Source organism: Hetaerina americana, unplaced genomic scaffold (genome assembly GCF_022747635.1).
Source record: "Hetaerina americana unplaced genomic scaffold, ioHetAmer1.1.p SCAF_11, whole genome shotgun sequence".
Taxonomy (NCBI): Eukaryota; Metazoa; Arthropoda; class Insecta; order Odonata; family Calopterygidae; genus Hetaerina; species Hetaerina americana.
Window position 1 is genome coordinate 19,024,141 of NW_027286181.1, and position 16,554 is coordinate 19,040,694.

General features: G+C 36.1%; 1 protein-coding gene across 1 annotated transcript; it reads right to left on the reverse strand.

Moving 5' to 3' along the window:
• Window positions 1-5,492: 5,492 nt before the first annotated feature.
• On the reverse strand, window positions 5,493-16,552 carry CSN5 (COP9 signalosome subunit 5). Its single transcript, XM_071599480.1, has 8 exons — window positions 16,446-16,552; window positions 16,160-16,335; window positions 15,939-16,023; window positions 15,241-15,390; window positions 8,511-8,618; window positions 8,258-8,344; window positions 7,973-8,170; window positions 5,493-6,247 (listed from the first exon to the last, which is right to left on the reverse strand). The coding sequence occupies exons 1-8, from the start codon at window positions 16,455-16,457 to the stop codon at window positions 5,876-5,878; spliced, it is 1,188 nt and encodes a 395-aa protein (XP_071455581.1). The 5' UTR covers window positions 16,458-16,552; the 3' UTR covers window positions 5,493-5,875.
• Window positions 16,553-16,554: the final 2 nt, after the last annotated feature.

A 16,554-nucleotide genomic window follows, 5' to 3' on the forward strand; every position in this document is an offset into this window, starting at 1 on the left:
CCTAATAATCATTTGTCCTCTTCTCCATCCTTTTGTTGATTATCCTCAGTATATGATGCATGCAAAATTAATGTTATCATCCTACAGTCCTCAAATGATGCCTTCTCTTTTTTGGGATAGGAATAAATACTGAAAGAAAAGTCGGTCACCTCTCCTAAAACTACTACATTTAAATTGTATCACTTATTGCAGAAAGATTATTTAAAACAAAATGCCATACCTTTAGTGCGGCAATGCATAGCATTAATTTCATACCTTGATAAATATAATAAGACTTGGTAAAATTCTTAGATGGTATAAAGAAAATGAAAGTTGTGCCATTAAGAAAATGAGTGGCATCACTTAAGTTCTTCTCCGAGAAAGTATTTGTCTTCCCAATGGAAGTAATTGATTGCCTAGTGTAAGCAAACCAATTTAGGTTTTTCTGAGTTTTATGTGATAACGAATATCGGTGGTGATAGATAGGTAAGTAATTCAGTAAAGATATCTTGCAATTCATGGAAGATTTTTGTATTAGCAAGTTTTGACATATTTGATAAAAGTTTTAATTTTCTTGACGACATCAGTAGCAACCTAATGGAATTATCCACAGTATCTATATAAAAATCATAGAAGATAGAATCATCATTCCGATAAGTTAAAATCATAGAAGACTGTAGAACACTTCTGAAAATTGATTGAAATAACTAATTCAAATTGGAGGAATCAAAGGATAATATCCAAATTGTCATCTGTGAAAGGAAATACATTTAGCAGCCAGTCATTTTAAGGATGAAATCATTGTCATTGAGAAACGGCGTGAGACTTCCTTGACAACAGCTGATGACCATCTCTGCATCAAATATGGCACCATACGTAAGTGCAAGAAAATATTATTGTAGGCATTAATGCCATAATATTTAATAGATTCCATATGCAGTTGCAACTGGGAGAAACCGGATTTCATATCTATTTTTATCATACATGTCAGATGTGGTATTTTATGTAAGGTTTTCACAGTTGCAAAGAGGAAAAACTTTGGCTGGTCATATAATCCTGTCCTCAGTGGAAATGTGGATAAACACAGCCGGACCATCCTTTTTGGGATAAGATAGGCCGGGAATGCTGTGATAGGTTTATATTCGAAAATGACAGAATTAATGGGGAGGCCATTTTCTTACGAAACAGGAAGGAAGTACCTTTTTGAAAAGTTAATATTATTAGGCATTTTACAGTTTAAGGTAGGTTTTGAATGGACAAAAATTGCACACTTGTATATTTCTTAGTCTCTCCTAATGAGAGAGAACCTGACATCCGGCACTGCAATAAACTTAACCTTCTTTAAGTGCGCATGCATTGTATCACTGTTCATTCAATCCATCATTTTTCCACCTACCATGCAAACCTTTTGATTTCTCCTAACAACCCTATCTCCTCCCCTTCCATCATGTTTAGCACTTCTGCGTTTGTTTTCCTTTCTGTCCATTTCACCTTTCACGTCTTTGTCCACACCCCCATTTTAAAAACCTCCTATCTATGCCTACTCATCTAGCTTCATCAACCATGTTGTTTTTGCATTGTAAAAAACAATGCAATACATATATCCAAGTTTTAACAAGTCTCTCCTTTAGATCATCTTTATTTTCCTCTTAGAGTACCATTCCTAAAATATTAGCTACTAGTTTTTAAATTTCTTTTTAAGTGGACCATAGACCTTTCTGCACTCCCTGAAACTTTCTTGTCCACTCTTACTTATGGGTTGGATAATTTGTTTGCTTTCCCTCTCGGAATATCTGCAATTGTCCTCTAACTGATCATAAAAAAATAATATTGGCAACTATTCTCTTAACTCTGCCTATCATCATCATTACACCAGAGGCAGGAATGACTTCCATTATGGGAATATAAGAACTAAAGCATTGAAATTAGGACCCAATGAAATGGGTATCAGATTCTATAACAAACTACCCAAAAGTATCAAGGATACCAAGGGAACTACTGCATTCAGGCATAAATTAAAAAGATATCTACAGCGTAATATGTTCTTCTTGGTTGACGAATATCTCAACTATATTCCTGACCAGTAAGTTCATACTCTTAGTTCCTAGCAATGGTCATGGTCTGATTCATGTTAATGATCAATGATTTTTCTGAATTTGATATTGCATGGGCATGTTACAGCCAATGTTCATGGGTTTGTACCAAACATTTATGTAACTATGAGCATCATTTCTTTTATGTATCTTAACTGAGCCTGTGTCTTTGCTCCTCTTTGACGTGCCTTATATCATGTACATACACCACCCACCTGGTATTTTTGTATTGTGATCTCTGAGCAAATAAAAAGTAATAATAATAATAACATATACCCTATCAACTTCTTCCTCCCTATGATTTCTGGGTGGCAGGTATTCCGGAGCAATAACCAAGTTTGTTGGTTCAGCTTTTACTACTACTACTAGTAATATTGTATCCAATGTTTGCAGTAGTAGTAGTAGTTTTGAGGGGAGGCGACCGACAGCTGAGGTCATTTGTGCCATAGGGGATGGATAGGAAAGGATGAAGGGTGGAGAGAAACCCGGCGTCGGCATTAGCCTACTCTTTACGAAAGGCGCCAAGGGGTCCGCAGCTTAACGTCCCATCCGACGGACGGCGTACTCACTCAAAGTGCCCTCCACAAAGCACCTCAAGTAGGGATCGAGATACCTCTGAAAAATATTCGACACCGCCGGGATTTGAACCTGGGCCCTCTGGGTGGGAAGCCAGTGCGCTAGCCCCCACAACATCTCGATCCCTTTTCTCAATCAACTTTTTCAATATTTTACCATTATTTTAAATCCTTGGACTAATGACATTGACTAACCTATACTTTGACTTTTGCGACACACTATAATCCCAAAAACATTACCCCTGCCCATTAAAAATTACCTTCTTTAACTTTAAAATCGGTGTCCATTATCACCTGTGATTCTCAACATATTATATGGACGGAATGCTAACAGAGGAATAGGAGATAGGAATGTAAATTCTTGGATGATTCATAAAATCAGTCAGGTTAGCAAATGATCATGCTTTAGTTTGTCAGTCAGCCAAGAGGTGGTAAGCACTACTGAGTACATTGGGAAGTCAGTGCAATACAAGGTCTGTCCAATAAATACAGGAACTGAGGCCATAAAAACTTTATTTTACAAAATTTAGTCCATATCAATTTTTTCCCCTTCAAAGTACTCGCCATTCATTGCTATGCACTTATTCCATCTTCTTTTCCAATGTTTAAAGCCCCTTAGGAAGTCCTCGGCAGTTAAGCTTTTTAGTTTTCTTATATTTTCTTGCTTTATTGTGTCCACATCTTCCTAGTGATGTCTCCTCATCACTTTTTTGCATTTTGGGAATAGTAAAAAGTTGCAGGGGGCAAGAACTGGCAAATTAGGAGGATGACCAAGGATGGTGATGGAATTTTTTGCCAGAAACTGGAGAAAAATCAATGCTGAATGTGTAGGTGCATTGTCATGGTGAAGGATCCATCCATCATGTTCGCTTAAAATAGTGTGCACAGTTGATTTTCCAAAATTCATTTCATCAGCTATCATTTCGACAGTTTTTCGATGAGCGGTAAGGACAACGGACCACACACAATAAATGTTGTCATCAGCACAGGTGATTGAAGGTTGTCCCTGCCTGGCATCATTCATGGTGTCTTGTTGGCCATCTTTAAAATGCTCAATCGACTTGAAAATGAATGTTCTCTTCAGAGCATTATCACCGTAAACAGCTGTCAACAGTTCAGTAATTTCTTGATAACTTTTACCGCACTTCACCAAAATATTTTATGTTAATTTGTTGATCCATAATTTTGCAAATTTTCATTTTAAACAAACAGTAAAAATAAGGACAACAGAAACTAACATAACTGACACCATGCGCACAGTTCGACGATCTGCCAAGCACAGAAGGCTCATTGCATCTCAGACAACTAACGCTGCTAGTGGGTGGGGGTGTCATGATTGCGAGATTGCAGCAGTTTGTGCATTTATTGTGCACACCACTTAGGTACAGATGGAATTAATGTGAACCAAATAATAGGTTGTTTTTTCAAAAAAGAGAAAACAAACAGGAAAGTGTTAAGAATGATGAAAAGAGTAGAAAAGGGAATTGTTGGGAGAACCAAGATTGTGTAAAGGGCACTTAAGGCAGTGAGTGAGGGGTAAGAAGTAAGAAATGGTTATGAATAGGATAGATACATATGTTCAATGGAAGGAAGTATGCAGAATTACAAAGAATTTATTGTACTCTTGAATCTCAGGTTGTGTTTCGTTACGATAGGCAAGTAAATTTGTCATTGCATTTGGTGTGTACAACCATAACCTACCATAAAAGCTAGACTACAAAGAAAAATATGTGCGATTGCTATTCAATTAGGAATGATAATAATACTGCTTACCTGGACTCATCTTCCAAATTTTCGGAATCCTGTAAGTAATCCTCATCGGATGCAAACCACTTGTTCTATCTTTTTCATCAGTCTTTGAAGACAATGGTCTTTACAGCCTTCACCATTACTTCTGATGATGAAAAATGCTTTCCTCGATGGTGTTTCTTCACATTGGGGAACAGTAAAATATATCACATGGGGACATGTCTGGATTCTAGGGAGAATGGCGATCTCTTAATGTTGACTTTCATAAGATATTCATGGACAACATTAGCAATGAGGCTGAAAAACCCTTGCTTCGTTTTAATTGATCCTCCATCCACAACACGGATTTTCTAACGTGCTTAGCAACTAGTTATTTTTTGCTTAATCATTCATAAAACTGACAGATTCAATGAATTCTCCATTAATTTTCATTCATATTTCCAGTTCTTTCCATTCCTCTATCACCATTTTCTCCAAATATACGTACTTTCTCTCTCTTGATGTTTTTAAAAATAGTGTCACCCCCCCCCCCCCCCCCAATAATTTACGAACATGACTGATCTAGTTAATGCCCATGTTACCATCATTTTCAGTGATAAACTCACTGTTTGTACAGTTACTTAATTCAATAGGTTTTTCATAATTTCCTTTTTTTTATCAAAGATCTAAATCTAGGAAAACAATCAATGACCATAAATTTCAATCCATAATATTATACCTCCTATGTACATAAATAAAACATTCTCTTCAAATGACTATGGGCATCTCCCCGTATTAAATTATTTGTTAATGTCTAGCGTAAGACAGGATCCATCCAGATATGGAAAGTTGGAAGAGGTCAGGAAATTTAATACTGAAAGTACATCTTCTAATTAGCATAATTAACTCCACAGAATTCAAAATACTTTGATACACCAGCATGCCAAAAGAATTACAATGAACTATGTAGCCCTCCATAATGATGCACACTAAAAAAATTGAGTAGTTAAAAAAGAATATTAGGAGGTATGCTTGAAATTTGCACGCTGGAAATACTTAGAAAACATAATAAATTAATGTAATGTAGTAATATATATATATATATGGACAGACTTGGCTAACAATTACCAAATCCACCAGATTATCATTTCATGTCACTTTATTCTGATTGCCGCAGAAACAGAACATACATAACACAGATCTTCTTTTGCAAACCTAGTCTGCAAGTGAGAGGAAAAAAAGCATAGCAACTTAATAAGTGAACTTTTTAATCCAAGTTCAAAATTCATTTTACTTACATAACATTAGGATTCCAACTCACATTTCAAATGTTCGTATAAAACTTCAACGTTTTAAGATGTTGCGCAGAGGAGGTGAAGTGAGTAGGGGCCTCTGAAAAAGCACATGCCCGAGAACACTGCAATTACTTTCCTGTCAGTCAAGACATGTTCAGCAACTGACTCACTCAGGGGAAGAGAGAATTGGAAGGGGGAATTAATTTTATTGGTCCATCGGGACATCAGAATTGCCAAGTCCGTTGCTGTCAACTTCGATGGCAGCTGGGTTCACTCCACGTCCAGCATGGTTGAAGAGTCTGTCCTTGACCATCTGGGCCATCAGCCCATGGATGATCTCAATGGTCGTTTTACAGGAGTCCCTTGTTGCCTTGGCCAGTTTGTCCTCAGTCCTGCGTTCGTGGGGGTCTGAGGCACTTCCTGTCCCTCCACTGGAGCCCCCGCCAAGCATGAACCCTGCTCCGCCACTCACAATCCCTGCCCCGCCCCCACCCCCTCCTCCCCTTCCAAGTGCCGCCTCAGACTGCTCCAGTTTGTCTGAGAGGTCGAAAATTTGGCCAGTAGTATAGTCGGCATTCTGCAGCAAACGAAAAAAATGATGACAATGGGCAAAGAATTTTCAACATGGATTACAACAATTAGTGAGGTACTTTATAATTAATCATTACTTTTAGGTGTACCTTAACACTTTCTATAAACTGAGAGGCATGTTTTAGAATGTTGCCAGAAAATGCCTAATTAAGGTGAAACCAGTGGATTTCTTTAAATAAACACATAAGAAAACTACAATGCCTGTCACTTCTTTGGATACTTCAATTATGAAGTTATCATGAGATATTCAATGAGCCAATCTATGCCTATCATCTCACATCAAAGACTATGTTTCCATGTCGTGCATAACTACACTCCATATCAAAGTTTTAACAAGCCTTTTCTTAACATCCTTACTCAACATACCTGTCATCCATTCTCTTCTCCCTGTGAAAGCTTCTTTGCCTAACATAATTCTTTTCCTATTATCCCTAATACTTTGACCATTTAGGTCCAAAACACTTCTGAGATAAGTACATAGTTCCACCTGCTCTAGTTTTTGTCCTCTTATTTTAACATTGAGTTTAGCTTTTCCCCTTCTAGAAAACAGCATAATTTGTTTTACTTGCATTTATTCTACCAAAATCCCAAACTTACCCGAATGACTTTCCTACACACACAAAATCCTTGCAACTTCTAAGTTGACTGGCTAACTAAAGGCACACAAAATCCTTGCAACTTCTAAGTTGACTGGCTAACTAAAGGCTGATTATCTGCAAATCTGAATGATTTTTGTGGATTCCCTCTAACTTTCATGCCTACCTTCAGTTTTTTTCAAGCATGCATACAATGATGGTATAAAAAGTCTCAAGAAAAGTTTTGGAAAAATATGCTTATTTAAGATATTGCTACAATGCCTCAAAACTCTTGAAAGTACATCCTTGAGCAAGAAAATACTTTTGTCAGTGGCTTTTCCACGACTTGAAAGCTCCCTTGTAGGCGTACATAGAAACAACTAATTAGGATTAACTAGGTGTACCATAGCTCATGGCATCCTTGAATTTCAAGCTTGAGAATGAAAAAATGTTTATATTTTATGACCTTTGGTTATAATCTCTCATTATTTCAAATAATGGCATATGTTTTGGACATATAAGGAATATTAAATTTATTAGGTTATTTGTTACTGTAATGTGAGTGTGTGTGTAACATTCTAGTTGTTCCAGAAGTAAAGGGCAGTAAATTTGGTTATGTAGCAAACAATATTAAAACATTTAGCCGGTAACTTTCCTTCAAGTAGCTAGTGTGAGTAAATCAAGTTGAGTTCTGATTATATCATAACTATTATAAAAAGATAATCTCCATACATTTCCTGTCAATATCCCCTGCATCCATTTATCCTCCCATCTTTGGATTTCTTCCAATGACATTTTCTCTTCCTCTAACATAAGTACAGCTTCTCTGAAACAATCTACTTATACTCCAAACAGGTCACTTAATTAAGACAATCATTTAATACGGTGGTGACACTTGATTCTTCATCCTCAGAGAATATATTTTAATGCACATTAGAATGTAATAATGGGTGATCATCATTTCATTTGCAAAAACTGTTTCATTCTAAAACTGAAAGAATGAAACTTCTGGATAGATTCTCAGGTCATACATTAATATGAATTAGAACAGTTTTTCACTGTATTTCCTTCAATTGCATAATGAGGCATGAGAGGTTTCTGAATTCCAGTTCTTAAAGTGCCAAAATGAAACTTACTGTGATTAAAGACGACGATGATAGCGTGTTAACCCAATATTTATTCCAAAGGGAATCTAAAAGCCGTCGATCCAAAGATGACTTGAAGTAGGAGACCTCCAAGGAATAGTACTGCTTGCAGTGAACACCAAAATCCTCTATCTTATTAAGAGGAATAGTTTGATATTCCGATGGTTCTTCATTTGGAGGTTTATAGCCCTAAACAAAATCCAACTCGTTATGAAACAGCAATCATACAACACATTTATCGAATACACAGAATAAAAAGAATGATTTTAATTATACCTTTGGATAAGTTCTAAATGCTCCAAGACAGACCTTTCCAGCTGATATTGTTCTCACAGGATCAATCACAATAGCTACAAATGGTTCCTGTGGAGACACAATGATATTTGACATCAAATTTTCAGGTCCAAATGGACATAAAGAAAATGTTAACACCATAGGATGCATAAGAAATTTGTAAAAGATTGAGGAAACCAAGAAAAATAAACAGAAATAAAATACCACATGTATGAACAAAGCTATCTGTAGATACCTGAAAATTCTGATTCAGCATTTGAGTAGATACATCAATTCCTGACAGCCAGCATCCATAGCCAGGATGGCTGTGATACCAACCAATAGCATTTTCTAGTCTCCCAACCTAAAAGATCAATGTGATTTCATTATTTACTCCGAAAACACAAAAATTAGATTGCCAGTGCATTTTGACATTTAATTCAATGCAAGCATTTTATTTAATTGTCACTTTAAGATTTTATTACAGAAAGTCAGTACAGCAAAAAATTAACATTGCAGATGGAATCTTAGAATGATGACAGCAAAAACACGTAATCTGATAAATATGAGATGATAACAATTAAATGAATGGGCACCATGGAGACCAAGTAAATAAGTCAGTCACTAATATTGTCAAAAGGAATCAAGGAATGAAAAAAATAGATACTAAATATAAATCCAAAGGGAAAGCAAAAACCTGCAATGAAATTGTCACAGCCAACTGGGTATAAGAAATATTCTAAGAATGCTGTTGCCTATGGGGCTACAAAAATAGGCGATTCAAATTTTTTTAAAGACATTTAAATATGTTTGAATTGTTAGATCACCTGTTCGAGTCCAGTCTGTCTCGTATCAAAGGAAACAACCGTGATTATATAATTGTTACGATTTATCGTTCTCCAGCCAGTGATTTTGACGTGTTCCTTTCTAAATTTTATACATTGTTGGAATTAATCCATAAGTCTATTCCTAACCCGTTGCTGATTATAACCGGCGACTTCAACTGCAACCTACTAGAAAGCTCTAAAGCTAAATATGATCTGTTTGACATTCTGTCTTCCTTTGGCCTTTCTGTTACTAATATGGTAGCCACTAGAGTTTGCAGAACTACTTCTACTCTTCTAGATGTAGTTCTTACAAATTCCAGTGCAGAGTTATCTGAAACCGTAACAATCGAGTCTCATATTTCTGACCATTTTCCTCTTCTAGCCACTTTCACCTTCAGTGATAATAGTAACAGCAAGACCATTTTCAGAAGAAAATTTTCCGATGAGAATATTTCTAACTTCTTTGAGCGGCTAAGCTCCCATGACTGGTCGAATGTTTACAGCGATTACTGTTTTGACGACAACTTTCTTTACTTCTATTCTACTTACCTTGAATACTTCAATTTTTGTTTTCCCATTGGGCCAATTAGGTTCAAAACCTCAGTTTTATATCATAATAAGAAACCCTGGGTTACCGATGAAATTCGTAATCTTGCAAGGTACATGAAAGATTTAGCAGCATATTTTAGAAATAAAACTGACTCCTCCAGTCAACACGAATACTCCACTTTGAAAAAGGAATACAGGACTATTCTTTACAATGCCAAACGATCATATAACAATTCTCGAATTACTAATGCCTCTAACAAATCTAGGGAAGCCTGGAAAATAATTAATGAATCCAAATCTATCTCAAATGTCAACTCTGACATTGTACTTCGTAATACTTCTGGAAAGCTCAATCAAAATACTATACAGATGGCATCCTCCCTCAATGAACATTACCTATCTCAGATAACTCCTACAAATCAGTGTAACAGTGGCAAATATCCCCTTATTTCCAACTCTTGTAACTCGCTATTCTTATATCCCTGTTCGGAACATGAATTAACTAAGGCAATGTCCAAAATTAGTAATAAATACTCTGCAGGTCTTGATGGAATACCAGCCACTATTTTTAAGAAATCTTACGAGGCAATTAAGCATCCATTATTATTTTTAATTAACAAATCTCTAAAGGTAGGGAAATTCCCTGCCACCTTGAAAGTAGCGAAAGTCTTGCCCCTCTACAAGGGCAAAGGACCTAAAGACGATATGAATTCTTATCGGCCCATTTCATTGCTCAACCAATTCGGTAAAATATTTGAATTAATTTTTTACAATCGCTTAATATTATTTCTGGAATCCCATAACTTACTTTCTCCCAACCAACATGGTTTCAGGAAACTCAGGTCTACATCCACAGCTATATATCAAGCAGTTAACAAAATAACTTCTGATCTTGACAATAGATCTGGATCTCTTGCCTTATTTTTCGATTTTTCAAAGGCGTTTGATGCTGTCAATCACAACCTCTTACTTCGAAAAATTGAATGCCTGGGAATAAGAGGGACTTCCCTAGACTGGGTTAGATCCTATCTCCTGGACAGAAAACAATGTGTAGCCTTAAGTAAACAAGGAAGAGAGTTCCTTTCTCCAGTAAAAAGTGTTCTATGTGGTGTACCCCAGGGATCTGTCCTGGGCCCAATCTTGTTCCTTATGTACGTAAATGATCTACCAACATTACTGAACTCTGTACCAGGCGTGCTGCCTGTCGTCTATGCTGATGACACAAATGTCCTCGTGTCTGCCTCCTCTGTAGACACACTAATATTAACCTCTGTTTTCGTTACCCAGCTGTTACATGAGTGGTGTCTCCTCAATTCCCTCCTCCTCAATGTTAGTAAATCTTCTTTAATTTACTTTGCTAATAAGAATAAATCAGCTGCTTGCATAACTGTAAATATTGATAACGAACTTATTGTACAAAAAAGTAAATCATGTTTTCTAGGCATCTCTATTGACAGTCGTCTGTCTTGGGATGACCATATTCTCAAACTTCGTAATAAGTTGAGTTCACTCTGTCATCTTATCAGATTCATTAGGCATACCGTCAATACTGAGGTCTTATTGTCTCTTTATTATAGTGAATTTTACTCTCATGTTGTTTATAGTATTCTTTTATGGGGCCCTACACCTAATGCAAATATTATATTTAAAATTCAAAAACGGATCATCCGACTTATTTGCCTTGCTACTCATGCAGCATCCTGTCGTCCCCTCTTTAAAAAATTGAAAATTTTACCCATTCCCTGCGTGTATATGTATTGCGCATCTTTGTATGTCAAAAGCAACTTCTCTAGTTATCTTTCCAATGCCAACGTTCATAATTATAACACAAGGCATTCTGCTGACCTCCACCAAAACTTTGTCAGAACCTGTACCACCGCCCATGGACCTAAACATATGGGCCTCAGGATTTTTAATAAACTTCCTAAAGAACTGAAAGCACAACATAAGCTGCCTATATTTAAGCTCAACCTTCAGAAATATTTACTCTGTAAAATGTTTTATTCTATTAATGAACTTCTTGTCCCATGAGTTTCTTTGTATTTAAACATGTACTTAGTATTTATCATTTCTTTATATAACATTGACGTGTCCTATATCTGTGCTTGTTTTTTACAATTGTACAAATCTGCTGGGCAAATAAAATTACTTACTTACTTACTTACTTACTATTGATATCGTAATATGTAATGAATATGTGGTACAATTTTCACCAAGTTGACTGCAGCATTGTGTCAATGGCAGGCATTGCAATTTGAAATAAGCTCAATTTCCTTACAGCAAATATGGAGATTAGAAATGATGAGCAATATGCTGCATTGAAATTTTGCTTTCTTCTGCACAAATAGGCAGCAGATGCCTGTACAATTTTCAGGAGGCTTACAGAGAATCTGTTCTTTCCATTAGAAAGGCTAGAAAATGATTTTGAATGTTTAAAGAGTGTAGAAAATCAACTTCTATTAAAGGTGGACCAGGAGATCATTGAATAACATCTAGAGCACTATCAGAAACAAGAATTGTACACAAGTTGCAGTTTTGTGTGGTGGATTCCAAAACTGCTCATATACAAACAAAAGAACATTTGCATGCAAGTTTGTTCATATTTGTAGATAATGTTACATGAAGATTTGGTGCTTCTTTTGAATTATATTACTGCAGATGGAACTCGGCAAAATTTTGATCATGAGAGCAAACAGCAAAGCTCTAATTGGAAATCTTCAGCATCACCCGCACAAAAAAAGCCAAAGTGGTAGCTTCTATTATGTGAGTTGTAGTTTTTCAATAATCACAGAATGGTGAATCAACAAGTCATAACAACACATAACACAACTGTAAATGGAGCATATTATAGGGGTGTACATACTGAAATTTCTTGAAGGCCATATCCATTACAAGAGGCCACATTTCAGAGCAACTGGCTAGATGCTGCTCGGTGTTAATTGGCAGTCGCACATCACAAATATGGTTCCTGAATATCTTGCAAAAAATAAATGTAAAATGTGTTCCTGATCTTCAACAGGTAAAGCCTAGCCCAATGTGCATTTTTCCTGTTCCCCAATGTGAATAAAGACTTTCACGGAAAGTGCTTTCCTCATCAGAAGCAGTAGTGAGACAATTTTGAAGGACTTTCGTCTCTGAAGACTGGAAAAAAAGGTTGGACAAGCACAATGTATATTTAATGGAGGAATACTTCTAGGACTATCAAAATTTAGAAGGTGATTAAAGAGAAGGTAAAATATGAAAATCATCCTTCATTGCACTGCCCTCGTGCATTGAAGAGTCAAATTATTGGGATAAAAATAAAAAATCACTGGAAGTGATACCAATCAGAAAAACCTGCGAAGAATACCCTAAACAGGAAAGGAATGGAACTATTGTCCTATGAATGTAACACATTTCATTTACGAAAAGTATGCACATAACAGCATTACATCCATTTCCATAAAGGGTAAATTGTGAGCATAAGCGTGGCGCTAGAACATAGAGATAGTCCATAGATAAACTTCATGATCAGGGAGATGAGTGAGGCATCACATGTCTTGGAATGACAAGGAAGGTCATGTGCAACACTGAACTATGTCTGATTAGAAATCAACACCAGTGAGTTCAGATGTGTGCTTTTCAGTATTTAAAATATCTTTAAATTAAATGATCAGAGTGGAGCTTCCAATTCCAATTTTTGTAGAATGGCAAATGAATTCAAGCATGAGCCTCCAATTGTACTTTTACATATTTTTTGTAAGTCAGTAGCAGACAAGAGCAAACACTGCAATAATTCAGTTAAAATGAAATACCAGAGCTTGAAATGAATCATGAAGTATCTTCGTTGAACCTGCCAAAATTTTCAAATTAATCCAAAGGAAGTCATAATAATGGATGCTAAGGGAGGAATTCAGGCTGGGAAATGGTGAAGAGACCTTAAGGATTGGATTCTGACAAGATCAAAGTGAATATTCCTATCAAGACAAAAAAATCATTTAAACAAAATGAAGAACTTGACACACCAAGTATAAACGATATCCATGGCATGGACTTTACAGATGCTCAAGGGGAGTTATCAGAAGAAACACACCTTTTAACCTGATGACTATTCAGTAGACTACGACCAAGACTAAATAACATCTTTATATTGATTCAGCAGATCTATGTAGTCCAAAAAATGAGACTAACCATGAAAAAACTAGCCTATTTAGAAAATAAATAAAGTAACTTTGAGTATGGGAGAGTACGTAATGAATAACCTTACCCTTCAATTCAAATAGGTTTGGATTAAGTAAACCAAGAGAAAATTGAAAAGGAATAAAGAAAAGAAAATACTAATCTCATTCATTATTAATACAAGACCCTCATTCCTCTTGTTTGGGTATTTACATCAATGGACTAAAATTGTTGGTGGAGGAGAAAAATCACAGTCAACTAGGGGTAGATGGAATAACTGAGACAACCTAAAATTAGACCCAAGTGTGCATTGGGACTAGCAGTTTAAGTTATCAACTAGGACAACATAGATTCACATAATATCAGGAGGGTCATGGTAGTCCAGGTGTAGAGTGCTGGACTACTGACCAGGGGGCCTGGGTTCGATTTCCGGGCAAGTCTCTCTGGGCACCTGCAGATCCACCCAACCTATGTGATTTTTTGGGTACCAGATCTTCCTGGGAAACCATGATGGTACAGGGAAAGGAACTGGCCCCCCTACCATGATGTGTGAATTTCACCTGCTGTTGGGCTTATTACTGGGTGAACTGCAACATCACCAACCAAAACTGTCCTTTGGGTTGATTAATGTGTTTATGGTTTTATTTTACACAACACCAGGAGAAGTTGACGTTTGAATGCAATGAAAAACAAAACCAATGGAAACACCTCTTGGAGACAGCATAGAATTAGGATAAATTAAAAATTGGCAATTTTCCACAAAATAAAATTTTTTAATGTGACCAGTTTCAATGTAACTACATCATCGTCAGGTCCTGACGATGATGTAGTTACATTGAGTCAGATTTTTTAAAAATTGATTAAATAGGCACTAACTGATTGGGGAGACTTGTTGGCTGAATCATAAAATGTAATGCAAATAAATGAATTTGGCAAACGTTAATTTTAAGGCGTAGAAAGAATGTGTCTAATCTCTACCGCCCCAAAAAAGACTAAAAACTGAGTAGTAGCAGCATAGGGAAGCAATATGGTAGATATTTAACAAATTTCAAAGAAATAAAAACTACTCTTTTTGCAGTGAATCATTAGGTGCAAAATGTTTCCATGCCTACGCATCATTATCAAACACAATAGCAATACAAGATAGCTACAGCGATGAAAAATGTACAATGCTTTAAAGCACGAGTTACAAGCAAATATGATCATGCATATCCATTAGATCTAACCGATAGTCTTAGAAATAATGAATGGCATCTACATTCCAGTTAAATTAACAACCTGTATTTTAAAAAACTTCAACCAATAGGTACCTGAACAATAATAAAAAACAAATTTTTATCAATGATACTAAGTAATCCATTACTGGACTGCTGGCGACTTTATAGCGATGGGATGTTTATGAAATATATGTTTAAACTTATGTCCAATGGGCATTTGCTAATGAATACTCACTTGTTTGGCTGCTTCTATATATGCCGTCATATATTCATATGCTTGCGCTTGAGCATTTACTCTAGTTTCAGTTCCTTCCACAGGTAAAGCAAATGAATCCATTACAATCATAGCTGATGCATCTACTTTTCCAAGCAACAAACCCATTACCTGAGGGACAAAAATTTTTCAGATCAAATAACCATTAATCGCACACTAAAATGATATTCGATATCATGCAACACATCATAAATTAAATAAGATACTTATGGTTTGCAGAAATTGCTTTCACATACTTCAAAAGGCCATATTAATACAAGGTAAATATGAAAATTATTACTGACTGAATGTCACAGAAAAGTGGAGATCAGAAATGGCGAAAAGCAATATATCAGTGGACATTAAAGGATAGAAGGTCCTAACGGGTCAATTACGTATTCTAATTAGCAACTTTAATATCGCCGAACGCTCCACGAATTCCAGCAAAAATGCGTAGAGGTGCAAATAATGATTTATTTGGTGGATTCTTCCTTCCAAACTTTGGCTTACAATGAAACCCAAGCACCTGCACTGATGAAATCGACGGGGAGTTGAACTAAATTTGGCTTGCCGTAATAGTGGCAGAGTTATGTTGCAATTAAATTCCGAACCCACTTACATATACACTACAACATATTACTAGAAACTCACAGCAGGAAAATAACAAAAAGTGATCTTACTTCTAAAGAACCGCCAGCTCTTGCGTGCATTACCATCTTCAACAGGGCAAGCGCAGATATTCTAATATCTTTAAAGAAGTGCGGGCTATGTAACAATAAAAGAAATATTAGAAAAATACATCTTTATGCTTATTTAAGGCACTACACATTTAGGTAATAGATAATACGAAATGTACACAAAAGAAAATAATTGCGAGACAAATTGTTAATCTCATTATTACTCTTTTTCCCAAGGCTTAGCTGCAAGTATATCCATTTGCTGCTTCTTGTCGTAGCGGTATATTTCATCAACACTACTAATTGTTTCGATACTGTTCGACATTTCCCAAGTTTTCTGAGCCATGGTTGTTTGGCTGTCACTCGACGTTGATGCCTCCATCATTGGCCCAATGTTCTCCTGCGAACGCGTAGGAGAATTTTACTGATTCTTTGACACGATATACCTATCAAATATTGAAAACCTAAATCTATAAATTATAGTTTCGAAACTCAAAGAAATTCATTTACTTCCTCGTGCATATTGAGAGAGCTACAAGCTACTAGCGGTTATTTTGCTCGGCGATTCTCTTATGGCAAGGCCAAATGTCGTGCGCTGTACGATGTGCTTTGTTTTAAA

Coding starts and splice junctions, on each gene's coding strand:
- CSN5 (XM_071599480.1), bottom strand. Junction 16,024..16,159: donor GCTAAGCCTTGGGAAAAAGA/GTAATAATGAGA, acceptor ATTGTTACATAG/CCCGCACTTCTTTAAAGATA. Junction 8,345..8,510: donor TGCTGAATCAGAATTTTCAG/GTATCTACAGAT, acceptor GTGTCTCCACAG/GAACCATTTGTAGCTATTGT.